General features: G+C 41.5%; 1 protein-coding gene across 5 annotated transcripts in view; it reads right to left on the bottom strand.

Moving 5' to 3' along the window:
• The window catches only part of celf2 (cugbp, Elav-like family member 2), a 431,239-nt gene that overhangs the window by 114,840 nt on the left and 293,899 nt on the right, over positions 1-22,500 (bottom strand). For all 5 annotated transcript variants that reach the window (XM_061914208.1, XM_061914209.1, XM_061914211.1 and 2 more), the window contains one exon: positions 8,301-8,383. In XM_061914208.1, the coding sequence (XP_061770192.1) occupies positions 8,301-8,383 (83 nt within the window). The remainder of the gene's footprint in view (positions 1-8,300; positions 8,384-22,500) is intronic.

The raw sequence follows: 22,500 nt of genomic DNA, 5'->3' as shown, positions 1-22,500 counted from the left end.
CCATGAATACTCACCATGTCAACATGAACACTCCCCATGTCACCATGAACACTCACCATAGCACCATGAACACTCACCATGTCACCATGAACACTCACCATGTCACTATATGACCATGTCACCATGAACACTCACCATGTCACCATGAACACTCACCATGTCACCATGAACACTCCCCATGTCACTATATGACCATGTCACCATGAACACTCACCATGTCACCATGAACACTCACCATGTCACTATGAACACTCCCCATGTCACCATGAACACTAACCATGTCACCATGAACACTCACCATGTCACCATGAACACTCCCCATGTCACCATGAACACTAACCATGTCACCATGAACACTCACCATGTCACCATGAACACTAACCATGTCACCATGAACACTCCCCATGTCACCATGAACACTACCCGTGTCACCATGAACACTCACCATGTCACCATGAACACTCACCATGTCACCATGAACACTAACCATGTCACCATGAACACTCCCCATGTCACCATGAACACTACCCGTGTCACCATGAACACTCACCATGTCACCATGAACACTCACCATGAACACTCCCCATGTCACCATGAACGCTCACCATGTCACCATGAACACTCACCATGAACACTCACCATGTCACCATGAACATTTACTATGTCACAATGAACACTCACCATGTCACTATATGACCATGTCAGCGTGAACACTCATCATGTCACCATATCACCATGAACACTCACCATGTCGCTATATGACCATGTCAGCTTGAACACTCACCATGTCACCATATCACCATGAATACTCACCATGTCAACATGAACACTCCCCATGTCACCATGAACACTCACCATAGCACCATGAACACTCACCATGTCACCATGAACACTCACCATGTCACTATATGACCATGTCACCATGAACACTCACCATGTCACCATGAACACTCACCATGTCACCATGAACACTCCCCATGTCACTATATGACCATGTCACCATGAACACTCACCATGTCACCATGAACACTCACCATATCACCATGAACACTCACCATGTCACCATGAACACTCACCATGTCACTATATGACCATGTCACCATGAACACTCACCATGTCACCATGAACACTCACCATGTCACCATGAACACTCACCATGTCACTATATGACCATGTCACCATGAACACTCACCATGTCACCATGAACACTCACCATGTCACTATATGACCATGGCACTATGAACACTCACCATGTCACCATGAACACTCATCATGTCGCTATATGACCATGTCACCATGAACACTCACCATGTCACTATATGACCATGTCACCATGAACACTCACCATGTCACTATATGACCATGTCACCATGAACACTCACCATGTCGCTACATGACCATGTCACCATGAACACTCACCATGTCACCATGAACACTCACCATGTCACTATATGACCATGTCACCATGAACACTCACCATGTCACTATATGACCATGTCACCATGAACACTCACCATGTCGCTACATGACCATGTCACCATGAACACTCACCATGTCACCATGAACACTCACCATGTCACCATGAACACTCACCATGTTCTTTTAAGTTACCACTTTCCTGCTGCCTAATTGAGTGAATTAACTTTTAAGACAGCGCCCTCAGCTGGATTGATGCCTGCAGCATTTTTTTTTTTACCATGCGGATAGCGCCATCAAATCATTTTCTTTTAGGTTGCCACTTTCCTGCTGCCTAATTGAGTAAACTAACTTGTAAGACAGCGCCCTCTGCAGGATTGATGTCTGCAGCAAATTTTTACCATGCGGCTAGCGCCATCAAATAATAATTTGTTTGTTTATTGAAACAGTCTAGACATGTCGTATTTGAAAGCTATGAATAAATGTTGTTGTCGGCTGCTGGATAGAAAATAACAAGCAGGTTGACCTCAGTGTGCGGGTGGAAGGCAACATTCTGTGATACAAAGCATGTTCTATAGTGTCCTACAAGGCAGAAGGAGGACTTATTAGCAGCTATTGCTTTTTAACTCAGGCCCGTTTATTGCTCTGCCCTCCAGCGAGCTGCAGCCTTCTTGCACTTCAACACTTCCTGCGCTCTCCCTCGCCGCTAATTTGTACTTTTTCCTGCTCTTTGCCTTCTTCGACTTGGCCTTTTGTCTCCGAGCATGGAGACGCTGGAAAAATGTGAAAATCATCTCCTAGCAGCCAACAACTTGAGACTAAAGTATAAAAAAAAAACAAGTGTTCAGGTTTAAAACTCTGGACTAACTTGCATTTCCATATAGTGTGTGTGTGGGTGTGTGTGTGTGTTGTACAGTATACCGGAACTAATAAAGTATCACGGTACTGATCAACTGAAATCGGTACCATACCACCTTTGAAAAAAAGTACTGGCACCGTTCTTTCATCTGAGTGCGGCTGACTACAGAGCGAGGCGCATGATGTTGAGCGCGCGCGCACACACACACACACACACACACACACACACACACACACACACACACAAACACAAACAGTTTCCATGTCATAGAATCTTGGAGAGGAAGAATGGCGAAAAACTACAATTTTACTGGTTTATAAAGAGTGTGTGAAGTACAATATGGAGTATTTGGACTAAAACTACCAATAAAAACTACAATTCTACTGGTAATAAAGAGTGTGTAAAGTACAATAAGGAGGTATTTGGACTTCAAAATTAACAATAAAACAAAAATTTTACTGGGTTGATGGTGAGGGTGGTGAAGTACAACATGGAGGTATTTGGACTAAAACTACCAATAAAAACTAAAATTCTACTGGTAATAAAGAGTGTGTGAAGTACAATATGGAGGTATTTGGACTAAAACTACCAATAAAAACTAAAATTCTACTGGTAATAAAGAGTGTGTGAAGTACAATATGGAGGTATTTGGACTAAAACTACCAATAAAAACTAAAATTCTACTGGTGATAAAGAGTGTGTGAAGTACAATATGGAGTATTTGGACTAAAACTACCAATAAAAACTACCATTCTACTGGTGATAAAGAGTGTGTGAAGTACAACATGGAGGTATTTGGACAAAAACTACCAATAAAAACTACCATTCTACTGGTGATAAAGTGTGTGAAGTACAACATGGAGGTATTTGGACTAAAACTACCAATAAAAACTACCATTTTACTGGTTTATAAAGAGTGTGTGAAGTACAACATGGAGTATTTGGACTAAAACTACCAATAGAAACTACCATTCTACTGGTAATAAAGAGTGTGTGAAGTACAATATGGAGTATTTGGACTAAAACTACCAATAAAAACTACCATTCTACTGGTAATAGAGTGTGTGAAGTACAATATGGAGGTATTTGGACTAAAACTACCAATAAAAACTACCATTCTACTGGTAATAAAGAGGGTGTAAAGTACAATAAGGAAGTATTTGGACTTCAAAATTAACAATAACAATTAAAATTTTACAGGGCTGTTGGTGAGGGTGGTGAAGTACAGCATGGAGGTATTTGGACTAAAACTACCAATAAAAACTACCATTCTACTGGTAATAAAGAGTGTGTGAAGTACAACATGGAGGTATTTGGACTAAAACTACCAATAAAACTACCATTCTACTGGTAATAAAGAGTGTGTGAAGTACAATATGGAGGTATTTGGACTAAAACTACCAATAAAAACTACCATTCTACTGGTAGTAAAGAGTGTGTGAAGTACAATATGGAGGTATTTGGACTAAAACTACCAATAAAAACTACAATTCTACTGGTTAATCAAGAGTGTGGGGAAGTAGAATATATATATATATATATATATATATACATATATATATATATATATATACCTAAATAACGTACATAAAGTCAACTTGTTGGTGACATTTTGGTCATTTGGACTCTATGGTGCTTTAAATGCAGTTCTGGCGGGTCCTGAAAAGATGAGATTGAAGTGTGTGAGTGTGAGTGGTGTGATGTCATAAAGAGAAGTGTGTGAGTGGTGTGATGTCATAAAGTGAAGTGTGTGAGTGGTGTGATGTCATAAAGTGAAGTGTGTGAGTGGTGTGATGTCATAAAGTGAAGTGTGTGAGTGGTGTGATATCATAAAGTGAAGTGTGTGAGTGGTGTGACGTCATAAAGTGAAGTGTGTGAGTGGTGTGACGTCATAAAGTGAAGTGTGTGAGTGGTGTGACGTCATAAAGTGAAGTGTGTGAGTGGTGTGACGTCATAAAGTGAAGTGTGTGAGTGGTGTGACGTCATAAAGTGAAGTGTGTGAGTGGTGTGACGTCATAAAGTGAAGTGTGTGAGTGGTGTGACGTCATAAAGTGAAGTGTGTGAGTGGTGTGACGTCATAAAGTGAAGTGTGTGAGTGGTGTGACGTCATAAAGTGAAGTGTGTGAGTGGTGTGACGTCATAAAGTGAAGTGTGTGAGTGGTGTGACGTCATAAAGTGAAGTGTGTGAGTGGTGTGACGTCATAAAGTGAAGTGTGTGAGTGGTGTGACGTCATAAAGTGAAGTGTGTGAGTGGAGTGACGTCATAAAGCGAAGTGTGTGAGTGGTGTGACGACATAAAGCGAAGTGTGTGAGTGGTGTGACGACATAAAGTGAAGTGTGTGAGTGGTGTGACATCATAAAGCGAAGTGTGTGAGTGGTGTGACATCATAAAGTGAAGTGTGTGAGTGGTGTGACATCATAAAGTGAAGTGTGTGAGTGGTGTGACGTCATAAAGTGAAGTGTGTGAGTGGTGTGACGTCATAAAGCGAAGTGTGTGAGTGGTGTGACGTCATAAAGTGAAGTGTGTGAGTGGTGTGATGTCATAAAGTGTGTGAGTGGTGTAACGTCATAAAGTGAAGTGTGTGAGTGGTGTGACGTAATAAAGCGAAGTGTGTGAGTGGTGTGGCGTCATAAAGTGAAGTGTGTGAGTGGTGTAACGTCATAAAGTGAAGTGTGTGAGTGGTGTGACATCATAAAGTGAAGTGTGTGAGTGGTGTGGTGTCATAAAGTGAAGTGTGTGAGTGGTGGGATGTCATAAAGTAAAGTGTGTGAGTGGTGTGACGTCATAAGGTGAATTGTGTGAGTGGTGTGAAGACATAAAGGACAATAACAAGAACATTATGTTGCCTTTCAGGCCTTCAAAATATGCCAAACTCCAGGAAGTAAACACACTTTTCCTGGAAGGCAAACCTGCAAATGCGAGGGTTTATCCCCCAGTTTGGTGCGTGAGGGCCTCCCGCTGCCAGGATTACTGGCTCATGCCTCGACTCAAAAGGCCAAAAAGCTGAGGAGGAAGTGGAGCGACCAGGAAGTGGAGAAGAAGGTGATTTCATGTCGCCGCTAATCCTGAAAGTGCTGCAGTATGTGCCCTCGCCCCCCCTGCCCCCGGGCGCCATGACGGGATGAATGGCTCAGCGCTAACGTTCTTATTCCAGCAGCGATCAGCGAAACGGACTCTGGGAAACAACAACTTCCACAACCAGAATCCGTGCATGCGGCGCAGGCCGGGTTGGGCGCCGTCAAGCGTGCCCTGGCTGAGGGGAGATTTGGAGGCGGGGCCTGTAAAGGTGTGTAAATGTCCAGGAGGGGGCGAAGACCAGGGGAGAAAGAGTGGATGTAGAAGCACGTCGTTAGTCAGGCTACATTTCCTTTCATGGCCGCTCATCTGGCTGAATGGCAAGCGGGCGTGTTAAACGGCCATAAAGAAACATACATTGCAGCTTTAATGGGAGTTTAGTCAAGCAGCTTCCCAAAGCATCTTTTATCTCGCTACTTGAGCTCACACGACTGCTGGAACTCACTCACACACATTTCTTTAAGCTTTATTAGACATGTTGCATGTGTGCTTGAGGAGTTATGTTGGAACACTTTTGTTTTGCCTTTTTTTGCATCATCTAAGGATTCTAAGCGCATTACTGTCGTATTGAGTAATAAGTACCATCTTTTCTGGACTATAAGCCGCACCCCTACATAAGACGCACCCGCAAAAAACAAACAAACAAACACAACAAAAAAACAGTTTCCTTATATTAGTCGTACCAGACTATGAGGCGCACCCACCGAATTAAAAATAAATAAAATAAATATTTCCATATATGTGTAAAATGTTTATTTACATACCTTAAAGGCCTACTGATAGTCTGATAGTTTATATATCAATGAAGCATTTAAGTCTCACCTTAAAACTCATCTGTATACTCTAGCCTTTAAATAGACCTCCTTTTTAGAACAGTTGATCTGGCGCTTCTTTTCTTTCTCCTATGTCCCCCCTCTCCCTTGTAGAGGGGGTCCGGTCCAATGACCATGGATGAAGTACTGGCTGTCCAGAGTCGAGACCCAGGATGGACCGCTCGCCTGATTCGATTGAGGACATCTCTACGATGCTGATCCGCCTCCGCTTGGGATGGTTTCCTGTGGACGGGACTCTCGCTGCTGTCTTGGATCCGCTTTGAACCGAACTCTCGCAGCTGTGTTGGAGCCACTATGGATTGAACTTTCACAGTATCATGTTAGACCCGCTCGACATCCATTGCTTTCGGTCCCCTAGAGGGGGTGGGGTGCTGCCCACATCTGAGGTCCTCTCCAAGGTTTCTCATAGTCAGCATTGTCACTGGCGTCCCACTGCATGTGAATTTTCCTTGCCCTTTTGTGGGTTCTTCCGAGGATGTTGTAGTCGTAATGATTTGTGCAGTCCTTTGAGACATTTGTGATTTGGGGCTATATAAATAAACATTGATTGATGAAATATTAACATTGCAACACATGCCGATACGGCCGCTTTAGTTGACTAAATTCCAATTTTAAATTTCGCGCGGAAGCATCATGCTAAAACGTCGAGGTATGATGACGCCTGCGCGTGATGTCACACATTGTATTGTCTCTTTTCATCGCATAATTCCACAGTATTCTGGACATCTGTGTTGCTGAATCTTTTGCAATTTGTTCAATGAATAATGGAGACATCAAAGAAGAAAGATGTAGGTTCGAAGCGGTGTATTGCGGTCGCCTTTAGCAACACAAAACACAGCCGGTGTTTCATTGTTTACATTACAGAAAGATGGCAGTCAAGCGGCATAGCTCGGTTGGTAGAGTGGCCGTGCCAGCAATCTCACGGTTGCAGGTTCGATTCCCGCTTGTGCCATCCTAGTCACTGCCGTTGTGTCCTTGGGCAAGACACTTTACCCACCTGCTCCCAGTGCCACCCACACTGGTTTAAATGTAACTTAGATATTGGGTGTCACTATGTAAAGCGCTTTAAGTCACTTGAGAAAAACGCTATATAAATATAATTCACTTCACTTGAGTAAAAAAAAGTACTTTTTGTGTTTGCAAGCCTTACATGTCGGAGTAAAAGTCCCAAGGATGCATCATTTCAGGCATTATTAGCCATTTTTCATGTGTGGTTGAGGAGTTATGTTTAAATAAGTGTCATATTGAGTGTGACATTATGAGTAAAACCACAGGTTTGTATTTGCAAACCTTACCAAAACAGCTGATTCTAGTAAAACTCACATAGATACAACATTACAGGCATGTTTAGACAAATTGCATGTTTAGTTTTGGACTTAGGTTTATGTAACTTTCCTAAATAGTATGAATACTGTCATATTGAGTAAAAAAAAAAAAAACTAACTTGCAAACCTTACAAAAACCTTAAAACCACATGTTTGTATTTGCAAACCTTACCAAAACAGCTGATTCTAGTAAAACTCACATAGATACAACATTACAGGCATGTTTAGACAAATTGCATGTTTAGTTTTGGACTTAGGTTTATATAACTTTCCTAAATAGTATGAATACTGTCATATTGAGTAAAACAAAAAACTAACTTGCAAACATTACAAAAACCTTAAAACCACATGTTTGTATTTGCAAACCTTACCAAAACAGCTGATTCTAGTAAAACTCACATATATACAACATTACAGGCATGTTTAGACAAATTGCATGTTTAGTTTTGGACTTAGGTTTATATAACTTTCCTAAATAGTATGAATACTGTCACATTGAGTAAAAAAAACAAACTAACTTGCAAACCTTACAAAAATCTTAAAACCACATGTTTGTATTTGCAAACCTTACCAAAACAGCTGATTCTAGTAAAACTCACATATATACAACATTACAGGCATGTTTAGACAAATTGCATGTTTGGTTCTGGAGTTATGTTTATGTAACTTTCATATATAATATGAATACTGTCATATTGAGTAAAAAAAAATAACGGGGGAGATGGGGGGGTGGGGGGTGTCGTGCAGGCTGCGATTAGAGAGAAGAAGAAGAAGAAGAAGAAGACACTCACCCCTGTTAAGGTCTTGATGTTGTGCAATGCATTCTGGGCTTCGAGGGCAGCTTTCCTGGTGTAGAAGGTGACAAAACAGCAGCCTGGGGGGCAAAAAGAGGGAGGGGGCTTATTATTGATTGATCAATCGATTGATTGAGAAGTTTATTCACATGTTAAAGGAGCTTTAGAAGCTTCTCTCAGCATCACCTGACCACAGTAACTCTTCTTGGGGAACATCTCTCTCTCTCTCAGAGTCTGCTCTGACAACCTAATTAGCCGTAATTAGTCTTCGTCTTTTGACAAAGACAAGATGGTGAAACCGCCAGAAACTGGCTGACGTCACGCAGGGAAATCGAGACGACGTTGTTTGCACTCATCTAACGACCAAATTTTATATCAAACAAAAATGGTACTATATATATTACATTATATATTTTTGTTTTACAGGCATGACGGCGCGTCGTCAGGTGGGGACATTGCTGGATTTAACAGCAGAGGAGCATGTTCGGCAGCACACACACACACAGAGTACCTCAGGAAAGGGAGAATGGACGCATTTTGGTGTAAAAAGTCAAGATAAAGGTGAAGTTATAACACTGAAACACCCTCAGGAGGAAATGCTAACATCCATCCAGTGTTGTAGCTACTTCTAAATCACTATTCCTGGTCTCCATGGCGACAAATGAAGTACGTTTCTTACAGGTAGCATTATCACTGGAGGACGAGGAATAGCTAAACATCCTTCACTGCACACCGTAGGAGGATACAATAGCTCACCGGCGTCACAATGTAAACAAACGCCATGGGTGGATCTACACCTGACATCCACTGTAATGATACCAGGTACAAGAGCGTATCTAGTCGATACTACTATGATTACATCAATATTTGTTTATCATCACAAAATCATTTTTTCAAAATTCATATTATGTTTATAAAGTCAGTAAAGAAGACTTTGAATATGACCAATGTATGATCATGTAACTACTTGGTATCGCATCGATACCTAAATGGGTGGTATCATCCAAAACTAATGAAAAATAAGTGATTATTACATTTGAACAGAAGTGTAGATAGAATGTTAAAAGAAAAAATAAGCAGATATTAACAGTAAATGAACAAGTATATTTATAATCCATGTTTTACAGTTTGTCCTTTATAATGTGTGAATAATGCTGTATAATAAACTGTATTTATTTTATTCACATGTGAATAATGCTGTATAATAGACTGTATTTATGTTATTCACGTGTGAATAATGCTGTATAGTAGACTGGATTTATATTATTCACATGTTAATAATGCTGTATAATAGACTGTATTTATGTTATTCACATAATGATTTATAATAGACTGTATTTATGTTATTCACATGTGAATAATGCTGTATATCAGTATTTGTGTTATTCACATGTGAATATTGCTGTATAACAGACTGTATTTATATTATTCACATGTGAATAATGATGTATAACTGACTGTATTTATATTATTCACATGTAAATAATGCTCTATAAGAGTGTATTTATATTATTTACATGTGAATAATGGTGTATAATAGACAGTATTTGTTATTCACATGTGAATAATGCTATATAATAGACAGTATTTGTCATTCACATGTGAATAATGCTGTATAATATTAGTATTTGTGTTATTCACATGTGAATAATGCTGTACAATAGACTGTATTTATATTATTCACGTATGAATAATGTCGTATAATAGACTGTATTTATATTATTCACATGTGAATAATGCTGTATAACAGACAGTATTTTTATTATTCACAGGTGAATAATGCTGTATAATAGACTGTATTATTATTATTCACATGTGAATAATGCCGTATAATAGACTGTATTTATATTATTCACATGTGAATGCCGTATAATAGACTGTATTTAAAAATATTCACATGTGAATGAGGCTGTATAATAGACTGTATTTTTATTTTTCACATGTGAATAATGGTGTATAACAGACTGTATTTTTATTATTCACATGTGAATAATTCCGTATAATAGACTGTATTTATATTATTCACATGTGAATAATGCCGTATGATGGACTATATTTTTATTATTCACATGTGAATAATGCTGTATAATAGACTGTATTTATGTTATTTACATGTAAAAAAACAAACACCTAAGTGTTTATTGTCTATTGTGAGCGAACTGTGGTGCTGAATGTCCCGCAGGGATCAATAAAGTAATTTCTGTTTTATAATCTCACCACACCTGGTGTGTGTGTGTGACTATCAGTGGTACTTTTTTTTTATCTATGGATGAGGTTGTTGAAGTCCTGAAGTATTCGGATACAACACACATTGTGATTTAGGGGAAAACACTTCAAGTAAACATTTTCTTTGCCCGCCGGCAGCCACTTTTCCACCTTCTTTAATTGCATGAATTATTGAAAAGATGCAAAGAAAGTCAGCCATTATTTGAGCTCCTCATCACTTCCCAGAGTGTCGCCTCGACGTCTGCTGCTGGTTTTGTGGAGCGCATCGCAGACGCCGACCCCGCCGACGCCGGTCTCTCAAGCATCTGGAGCGGGTTTAGGATCCGAGTCCCAGGCTCCCTTTGATGAGGCTGCGAGCGTAATCGACGCCAGCTCCGCCGCGTCCTCCGGGTGTCGGGACAATTCGACACTTGGCTGGGCGCCGAGCTTTCTCCGGCGTGATGTCTGCAATGCCGCTGCCTCGCTAACACGCCGACCGCAGTCAAAGGCTTCCAGACAAAAGTGCGTGACTGACAGCCGCTCTTGCGTCTTTAATGATGCTATTTATTCCATGTAGGTCACCTGTCACGCCGCTCACAACGAGCGCTTCTTTAACCGCCGCTCTCAGCTCCCCTCTCACATCCAAACCTATGTACACCGACATTGTCTGCATACCAACAAACTCTTTATTTACCCCCTTTTATGTCTGCTCTTTCCAGTCCTGCACTTGGTCAGGTGACTGGGGGCGGAGCAACGAGACAGGTGGATGCAATCGGCATTCACAAAAGCCCAAAAGCAGTGAAGTTGTCACCTTGTGTAAATGGTAAATAAAAAGAGAATACAACAAATCCTTTTTAACTTATATTCAATTGAATAGAGTGCAAGGACAATATATTTCATGTTCACACTAACAAACTTTGTTCTTTTTTGGCAAATACTAGCACATTTGGAATTTGACGCCTCCAATATGTTTTGAAGAAGCTGGCACAAGTGGCAAAAAAGAGTGAAAAAGTTGAGGAATGCCCATAAAAGACTTATTTGGAACATCCCACAGGTGATCGGGCTAATTGGGAACAGGTGGGTGCCATGATTGGGTATAAAAGCAGCTTCCATGAAATGCTCACTCATTCATAAACAAGGACGGAGCGAGGGTCACCACTTTGTCCACAGTATAAGAACATTTCTCAAGCAGCTATTGTAAGGAATTTAGGGATTTCACCATCTACGCTCCGTAATATCATCAAAAAGTTCGGAGAATCTGGAGAAATCAGTCACATCATGAATAAGTGAATGCAAGGCATACTTGGTCAACACCCATACAGGTCACACTGAGGGTGGGCGTTGTTGCGTTAGGATCAGATGTTCCTCCAGTTACTGGTCGATCCCAAATTCTTTTGATGACACATAAGCTGAGGTTAAATGATCGCCTAGAACAGAATAGGTATTTTGCAATTTATTCCAAAGCTTTGGAGGGACCAACCTGAAAACAACACATTCAAATCGCGTCGCCAAGTTGATCTGAAAACATTACAGAAGCGCTGTGTTCTTCAGTGGGTGTTGATTACATTGTTTAATGCATCCAGCGGGGCATCCATCCATCCATGTTCTACCGCTTGTCCCTTTCGGGTTCGCGGGGGATGCTGGAAGGTCGGGGTAAACCCTACACATTTACCCACTAGGGACCATTTAGTGTTGCCAATCAACCTATTCCCAGGTGAATGTTTTTGGAGGTGGGAGGGGCCTATCCCCAGGTGCATGCCTTTGGAGGTGGGAGGGGCCTACCCCAGGTGCATGTCTTTGAAGGTGGGAGGGGCCTATCCCCAGGTGCATGTCTTTGAAGGTGGGAGGGGCCTATCCCCAGGTGCATGTCTTTGGAGGTGTGAGGGGCCTATCCCCAGGTGCATGTCTTTGGAGGTGGGAGGGGCCTATCCCCAGGTGGATGTCCTTGGAGGTGGGAGGGGCCTATTGCCAGGTGCATGTCTTTGGAGGTGGGAGGGGCCTATCCCCAAGTGCATGTCTTTGGAGGTGGGAGGGGCCTATCCCCAGGTGCATGTGTTTGGAGGTGGGAGGGGCCTATCGCCAGGTGCATGTGCTTGGAGGTGGGAGGGGCCTATCGCCAGGTGCATGTCTTTGGAGGTGGGAGGGGCCTATCGCCAGGTGCATGTCTTTGGAGGTGGGAGGGGCCTATCGCATGTCTTTGGAGTTAGGCATAATAATGTGTTGATTCCACCACTGTATATATCGGCACCACTTGATATCGGAATCGGTAATTAAGAGTTGGACAATATCGGAATACTAAATATCGGCAAAAAAAACAGTATCGGACATGTCTAGTTTAAAAAGACAAGATTTCTTGGGGAGCAGGATATACATGCGTTGACGGCAACGACACAACATAAATGTAAAACACATTTGTCTCATAATTTCATCTTTTGAAGCTTAATAATAATACTAATAATAATAAATAATTAATTATCTATCCATTCATCATCTTCCGCTTATCCGCGGTCGGGTCGTGGGGGCAGCAGCCTAAGCAGGGAAGCCCATTAATAATAATAAATATGGCATTTTTTTTTCCAGAATTGAGTTGATTTATTTTGGAAAACCTTGTTACATTGTTTAATGCCGTGGTCCCCAACCCTTAATTTTGGGGGGGGGGGGGGGGGGGGTTGTCATGAAAAAGGGAGGTTTTTTTTGGGTTGGTGCACTAATTAGAAGTGTATCTTTTGTTTTTTTCATCCATCCATCCATCCATTTTCTACCGCTTATTCCCTTTCGGTGTCGCGGGGGGCGCTGGCGCCTATCTCAGCTACAATCGGGAGGTAGCCAGGGTACACCCTGGACAAGTTTTTATGTTGATTTAATAAAAAAAAAGAAAATAAAAAAAAAATACAAATATAAAATAAATGAAACATTTATTAAAAAATTCTTCTGCGGCTCAGTATCAATCTAGCCGCGGCCCGGTCCTGGTACCGGTGGTTGGGGACCACTGGTTTAATGCATCCAGCGGGGCATCACAACTAAATTAGGGATAATAATGCGTTGATTCCATCCATCCATCCATCCATCTTCGTCCGCTTATCCGAGGTCGGGTCGCGGGGGCAACAGCCTAAGCAGGGAAACCCAGACTTCCCTCTCCCCAGCCACCTCTTCTAGCTCTTCCCGGGGGATCCCGAGGCGTTCCCAGGCCAGCCGGGAGACATAGTCTTCCCAACGTGTCCTGGGTCTTCCCCGTGGCCTCCTACCGGTTGGACGTGCCCTAAACACCTCCCTAGGGAGGCGTTCGGGTGGCATCCTGACCAGATGCCCGAACCACCTCATCTGGCTCCTCTCGATGTGAAGGAGCAGCGGCTTTACGTTGAGTTCCTCCCGGATGGCAGAGCTTCTCACCCTATTTCTAAGGGAGAGACCCAAACTCATTTGGGCCGCTTGTACCCGTGATCTTATCCTTTCGGTCATGACCCAAAGCTCATGACCATAGGTGAGGATGGGAACGTAGATCGACCGGTAAATTGAGAGCTTTGCCTTCCGGCTCAGCTCCTTCTTCACCACAACGGATCGGTACAACGTCCGCATTACTGAAGACGCCGCACCGATCCGCCTGTCGATCTCACGATCCACTCTTCCCCCACTCGTGAACAAGACTCCGAGGTACTTGAACTCCTCCACTTGGGGCAGGGTCTCCTCACCCAACCCGGAGATGGCATTCCACCCTTTTCCGGGCGAGAACCATGGACTCGGACTTGGAGGTGCTGATTCTCATTCCGGTCGCTTCACACTCGGCTGAGAACTGATCCAGTGAGAGCTGAAGATCCCGGCCAGATGAAGCCATCAGGACCACATCATCTGCAAAAAGCAGAGACCTAATCCTGCGGTCACCAAACCGGAACCCCTCAACGCCTTGACTGTTTTGGAAACAACGCGTTGATTCCACCTCTGTATATGTCGGCATCACTTGATATCGGTATCGGTAATTAAGAGCGGGACAATATCGGGATACGGGCAACTAATGGTTGTTACCTTTGACTTTCATTTCTGCAGTTTTTTCACAGGTGATGTTTTCCTGGCATGACGCCACGCTTGCCTTGTTATCGGCTCTTTTTTTGGACACCGGGACTTATTTATGACGACTTTGCACATTTTCTTCTCAGCTCCTTCACTTTGTTTCCCAAAGTTCCTTGCAGGCTGTCGTCCGTTTGTATATCTTCCACATAAAGTGCAAATAGTGGAGAATGGACATTAAATTGGAGACATCATCTCGGAGCGTCGCCGGCTTTAAGTCTACGACCGGTTTCTGCTTCGCTGCCTCCGTCAGCACGCCGAGAAGTGTGTGTTCTGTGTTTGTCAACAAGCTTTCGGAGTCGGCGTTCGCCATTCTGACAGCGTTTATTGTCCAGGGGAGGGATGGCCGTGTTGTGATTCCCGCGGCGTAGCCGGACGTGCGCTGGATAGTCCCAGGTGGTGGGCTGTCGAGACGGGGATCAAAGAGGGGAGAAATGGACCTCACACACACACACACACACACACACACTGCTTGATAGTCAGCACACACACACGGCACTTTAAGAGCATCCTGGCCTAACTTATTTGCATGTCTACATCCCATAATAACCTCGACCCGGTGGCGTGCGTGTTGTGCGACACGCGGGCATCACTCAGTTCTCTGCAGGTGTCAATCGCGTCTCTTTTTTTTTGCATTCACCTGCAGGCTGAGAGGTGTGCTATTGGTCCAAAAACACACCGGTGGGAGGCGGATATGCAAATGAGGAGTCTGAATGTAGTCTTTCCGTGAAAACTGAATTAAAACTAGGGATGCACCGATTAATCGGTAACCGAATACGGCAAAAAAAGCCACATTCGGCCTTCGGTGGAATGAGTTAAGAACAAGGCCGAATAGTGGCGTGTGACGCAATTTTTTGACGCGGTGACGTTGGGATATGTTGTGTACCTGTATAAGTGTATGAGGTTACAAGCACACACTTATTGAGATTTAGTGGGGCCTCTGTTTACATTATTAGCCTGTTGTGTAGGCTACCTGTATAAGTGTATGAGGTTACAAGCACACACTTATTGAGATTTAGTGGGGCCTCTGTTTACATTATTAGCCTTGGTCAGGGTGACTTGACCTCTTATGTCGTGTCCCTCCTAATACATTCAGTTTAAAGGTAACCCTAAGACAGAAGTTTTCCACTACATAACACTGAAACACCCTCAGGAAGAGCTGCTTTAAAACATGCAGCTAACATCCATCCACAGTGTTATAGCTACTTCTAAATCACTAATCCTGGTCTCCATGGCAACACAAAGTATGTTTTTTCCTTGTATTATTATCACTGGAGGACGAAGAATAGCTAAACATGTTTCACTACACAGCGTAGGAGGATACAATAGCTCACCGCCGTCACAATGTAAACAAACAACATAGGTGGATCTACACTTGACATCCACTCTAATGATACCAAGTACAAGAGCGTATCTAGTCTATACTACAAGGATTACGTCAATATTTTGCATCATCACAATCTTGTTTCCTTTTTTAAAAAGGAATATCATGTTTATAAAGTTTTGAAATACGTCCCTGGACACATGAGTACTTTGAATATGACCAATGTATGATCCTGTAACTACTTGGTATCGGATCGATACACAAATGTGTGGTATCATCCAAAACTAATGTCAAGTATCAAAGAAGAGAAGAGTAAGTGATTATTACATTTGAACAGAAGTGTAGATAGAACATGTTCAAACAGAAAACAGGACGACGCCTACCCTTTACATCAGTATTTTTTTTAACAATATTATTATTGGTTTATTAGGTATTCTATTTTACTGTATGATCCTGTAATTACTTGGTATCGGATCGATACACAAATGTGTGGTATCATCCAAAACTAATGTCAAGTATCAAAGAAGAGAAGAATTAAGTGGTTATTACATTATAGCGAAAGTGTAGATTGAACATGAAAGTAAACAGATATTAACAGTAAATAAACAAGTAGAATAATAATCGATTTTTACAGTTTGTCCCTCATAATGTGTACAAAATAATAGGTGTATAAATGACACAATATGTTACTGCAGACTAATTAGGAGTCTTTATTTGTTTACTTACTACTAAAAGACAAGTTGTCTAGTATGTTCAACATTTTATTTAAGGACTAAATGACAATAATAAACATATGTTTCATGTACACTAACATTTATTTGTTACAATAAAGACAATAATGACATTTTATGTGGCCCACCTTTATTTAGAAAAGTATAGTAATGCTTACTAATAATAATATTGGTATGGGGACAACCCTAAAGAGGCAGGCTTTGTTAGTCTAGAAGCTTGCAGGAAGCCAATGGACAGAAAAAGTTTCTGCTCTCCCCCAAATCCTCCACATGACAACTCCACTCCGGACAGGCTAACCTTCTCCAACCTCCGAGGATAAAGTTACGAACAATGGGAGACCGGGCTTTCTGCGCCGCTGCCCCCAGTCTGTGGAACGCACTCCCTGACCACCTGAGGGCACCACAGACTGTGAATTTTTAAAAAAGGCTTAAAACCCCCTTTTTTTTTTAAAGCCTTTTTTAAATGTATTTATCTTTTATATATGCGTGCTAGTTGTAGCTATTTGGCTGTTCTAGATTGTTTTTATTTTTTTTAATACACTAGCACTCTGAGGTTGTTTGTTCAATGTAAAGTGCTTTTACCAATAACATCTATTATTATTATTAATATTATTATAAATATTAGTATTATCATTATTATTAGTAGTATTATTTTGATAGTTCTTTTCCTGGTTCTTGGAAAGTCCTGCATCCAGACTGCCTGGCACGGGAATGTGAGAACCAGGTCAAGGGACCTCAAGCCAAGTGGACTTTGTTTGGACCATGTCTGGAGGGGAACTCGCTCTGTTGGGAGTTGTGGGAATCACATTTTGCAAAGACGTGTGAGAAGTGGCCTGCAGCCCACAGGAAGTACACGTCCTTTAGTCAAGTGGGTGTCACCCCTGGTCTTCACCCCGGGGCGGACTCTGCTCCACCCTGCAGTGGGCACTCCCACCTAAACGGCTACCTCCATGTGGGGCGAGGGGGAGGGGCCTGTATGTGTCAATCAAGCAGCGACTGTCAGGTGGAAACACAGCCGAGGCCTTCAAACAACCACGACCGCTTGGCTGGCGTCCTAATCCCGTTAGCGCATCGCAAACAATCCACCGCTGACTTTGGAGCGTCAGAATCCTCGCTAAGCACCAGGCGGGAATCAAAAGCTGCTCGCCGGGCGACTGCCAACCTCCCCCGGAGGCGGGAAGCTGAGCTACGCGATAGAAGTATACGCCACGCTCGCCGCCACGACATTCCACCTGCGGCGACTCTCTAATTGGCTAACGCGTAGCTGAAGCTACATAATTGGCCGCCCCGCTTGAGGAGACAATGAAGGGCATCGCCGCTCGGGTCGTCTCGGAGCAGATAATTGCCTGGCGTGACGCGGAGTTCCCTCGCCGTTGCCACAGGTGAGCCAGAGGGTAGGCTCACGCTGGAAGGAAAGTTTACTGCTGGAAAGTCGGAGGAGATGAAGACGACGGCCATGTTGGGGCAGTCACATGACGACCACTCCTAAAGATGTCACCTTACATTCTTACATTTGCAAGATGACATGTTGATATAAAAGTAGTGATGTCACTTCTGAATTAATCACATAAAACTCACTTAACTTGAAATAGACCCCAATATGTGTTCACAAATACTAATAATGGATCAGATCACAAAAGCACTTTTGTCGCTCAAAGTGCAGAGAAAAAAAAAGGTATTTACATTGAACAAACAACCTCAGAGTGCTAGTGTATTTAAAAAAAAAAAAAAAAATCTAGAACAGCCAAATAGCTACAACTAGCACGCATATATAAAAAATAAATACATTTTAAAAAGGCTTTTTTTAAAAAAAAAAAAAGGGGTTTTAAGCCTTTTTTTAAAATTCACAGTCTGTGGTGCCCTCAGGTGGTCAGGGAGTGTGTTCCACAGACTGGGAGCGGCGGCGCAGAAAGCCCGGTCTCCCATTGTTCGTAACTTTTTTGCCCCACTGTATATATATATATATATATATATATATATATATATATATATATATATATATACAGTAGGGCAAAAAAGTATTTAGTCAGCCAGCGATTGTGCAAGTTCTCCCACTTAAAATGATGACAGAGGTCTGTAATTTTCATCATAGGTACACTTCAACTGTGAGAGACAGAATGTGGAAAAAAAATCCAGGAATTCACATTGTAGGAATTTTAAAGAATTCATTTGTAAAATATGGTGGAAAATAAGTATTTGGTCAACCATTCAAAGCTCTCACTGATGGAAGGAGGTTTTGACTCAAAATCTCACGATACATGGCCCCATTCATTCTTTCCTTAACACGGATCAAACGTCCCGCCCCCTAAGCAGAAAAACAACCCCAAAGCATGATGTTTCCACCCCCATGCTTCACAGTAGGTGTGGTGTTCTTGGGATGCAACTCAGTATTCTTCTTCCTCCAAACACGATGAGTTGAGTTTATACCAAAAAGTTCTATTTGGGGCGGTATAGCTCGGTTGGTAGAGTGGCCGTGCCAGCAACTTGAGGGTTGCAGGTTCGATTCCCGCTTCCGCCATCCTAGTCACTGCCGTTGTGTCCTTGGGCAAGACACTTTACCCACGTGCTCCCAGTGCCACCCACACTGGTTTAAATCTAAATTAGATATTGGGTTTCACTATGTAAAACACTTTGAGTCACTAGAGAAAAGCGCTATATAAATATAATTCACTTCACTATTTTGGTTTCATCTGACCACATAATGTATTTCTAAGGTTTTATTATTATTATTATTATTATTATTATTAGGGACCGATGTCCCTTTGGGACAGAGGACCCTATTGTATTTCTAAGGGTTAATTATTGTTATTATTATTAGAGACAGATGTCCCTTTGGGACAGAGCACCCTAATGTATTTCTAAGGTTTTATTATTATTATTATTATTATTAGAGACAGAGCACCCTAATGTATTTCTAAGGTTTTATTATTATTATTAGGGACCGATGTCCCTGTGGGACACAGGACCCTATTGCATTTCTGAGGTTTTATTATTGTTATTATTATTAGAGACCGATGTCCCTTTGGGACAGAGCACCCTAATGTATTTCTAAGGTTTTATTATTATTATTAGAGACAGAGCACCCTAATGTATTTCTAAGGTTTTATTATTATTATTATTATTATTATTAGGGACTGATGTCCCTTAGGGACAGAGGACCCTATTGTATTTCTGAGGTTTTATTATTGTTATTATTATTAGAGACCAATGTCCCTTTGGGACAGAGCACCCTAATGCATTTCTAAGTTTTATTATTATTATTATTATTATTATTATTATTAGGGACCGATGTCCGTTTGGGACAGAGAAACCTATTGTATTTCTAAGGGTTTATTATTGTTATTATTATTAGAGACCGATGTCCCTTTGGGACAGAGGACCCTAATGTATTTCTAAGGTTTTATTATTATTATTATTATTATTATTATTAGGGACCGATGTCCCTTTGGGACAGAGGAGCCTATTGTATTTCTAAGGGTTTATTATTGTTATTATTATTAGAGACCGATGTCCCTTTGGGACGGAGCACCCTAATGTATTTCCAAGGTTTTATTATTATTATTATTATTAGAGACCGATGTCCCTTTGGGACAGAGCACTCTAATGTATTTCTAAGGTTTTATTATTATTATTATTATTATTATTATTATTATTAGGGACCGATGTCCCTTTGGGACAGAGGACACTATTGTATTTCTAAGGTTTTATTATTATTATTATGATGATTATTATTATTAGGGACCGAATGTACCTTTGGGACAGAGGACCCTATTGTATTTCTAAGGTTTTGTTATTGTTATTATTATTATTATTATTATTATTATTATTATTAGGGACCGAATGGCCCTTTGGGACAGAGGACCCTATTGTATTTCTAAGGGTTTATTATTGTTATTATTATTAGAGACCGATGTCCCTTTGGGACAGAGCACCCTAATGTAGTTCTAAGGTTTTATTAATATTATTATTAGAGACCGATGTCCCTTTGGGACAGAGCACCCTAATGTATTTCTCAGGTTTTATTATTATTATTATTAGGGACAGATGTCTCTTTGGGACAGAGGACCCTATTGTATTTCTAAGGTTTTATTATTGTTATTATTATTAGAGACCAATGTCCCTTTGGGACAGAGAACCCTAATGTATTTCTAAGGTTTTATTATTATTATTGGGGACCGATGTCCCTTTGGGACGGATGACTGTATTGTATTTCTAAGGGTTTATTATTGTTATTAGAGACCGATGTCCCTTCGGGACAGAGCACCCTAATGTATTTCTAAGGTTTTATTATTATTATCATTTTTACTATTATTAGGGACCGATGTCTCTTTGGGACAGTTGACCCTATTGTATTTCTAAGGTTTTATTATTATTATTATTCCGCCGCCTCTTTGAGCTGTAATTTGACCCCCTTAACATGCTTCAAAACTCACCAAATTTGACACACACATCAGGACTGGCAACAATTGCGATTTAATCAAAAAACCAAACCCCAAAACCCAACATTTCGCTTTAGCGTCCCCTAGGAAAAAAACACAGACAAAACTGTTTGTAACTTCTAGTACGAACGACGTAGAAACATGAAACAAAAACCACTACGTAGGTCTCAGTTAGACCTATATTTCATACACTCATACTTTCCAGCTAAAATCAACAGGAAGTTTGCAAATCCCCCTTCAATACAAAAGTTGGCTAAAAATGTTTCGCTTTTTTTCAAACATTATTTCCTCTGAGGCCGTTTGTCGTTTCTGCTTATAATAAACACAAAAGACGGATTGAACCCTTCGGATTAAAAGTTGATGGGCCCGCAAAGTACCGCTGCGCTGTTGCAGTTGTGCTAATGTTGTCACAAGATAGCGGCTTCCTGCTCAGACAAAACTGCCTCTAACTCACTGTAGAAATGTCATACACACATGAAACAAAAACCTCAATGTAGGTCTCACTGAGAACTATATTTCATAGACTGACAACCTCCAGCTAAAATCAACAGAAAGTTTGCTATTCCCCCTTCAATACAAAAGCTCCACTCCGTTCACAATGCATTAGAGTCTCAAAAAGGCGTCCTTATAAAATGCCCAAGCCACTTTACAACTGCTATTACTATGAGACTGATGTATAACACATGCATATACAACTTTTTCTCTGTGTAATAATCCATCCATCCATCTTCTACCGTTTATCCGGGCTTGGGTCGCGGGGGCAACAGCCCAAGCGGTCCCGTCCATCGCTGCTTGCAGCTTTAATTAATATTGATACGGTTGTTGATATTATTCATTTTTCTTTGACTGCTTTTTTGGATCGTTTTGTTTCATGTTTGTGTGTCCTCTCCATTGCTCTGTTGATTACTCTTCTGCATGTCGCTGGAATTGGAATATTATGGCATTATTTTGACGGATTAATACAAAATAAGTACAACTTGTCATGATCCGCTACTTGGATCGTGGCATATTCTGGTTGTGTTCTGTTATTTTGTCTTCCTTACTTCCTGGTGGCACTTCCTGTTTTGTTTCCGTTGTCATGGTAACGCATTTGTGTCACCTGCCTTCTGTTTGTCAGGTGCACCAGCCTCCTAATTTCTGCCTGGATTTAAGCCTGCCCTTTTGGTTCCTTCGGTCTCGCAGTGTAAATTTGCTTTCCATGCAACAGGTGACCTTGCTACCCCACATTGTGCTAACTACCTTTCTGAATTTGATTAGCTTCCACGCTACTTGTGTGTTTATTTTCCTAGCTCACATGCTAGCGTCCTTAGTTCTATCTAGCTCACATGCTAGTTCTGTTGGGTTTTTTTTGTTGTTAGTGCCTTTGTGCAAGTATTTTTGGTTCTTAGTCTGTTTTATAGAAAGAATAAATCTTCATTCCTACCTACATTCCGCTT

Source organism: Nerophis ophidion, linkage group LG10, assembly GCF_033978795.1.
Source record: "Nerophis ophidion isolate RoL-2023_Sa linkage group LG10, RoL_Noph_v1.0, whole genome shotgun sequence".
NCBI lineage: Eukaryota > Metazoa > Chordata > Actinopteri > Syngnathiformes > Syngnathidae > Nerophis > Nerophis ophidion.
This window is presented reverse-complemented; position numbering and strand designations above follow the sequence as displayed.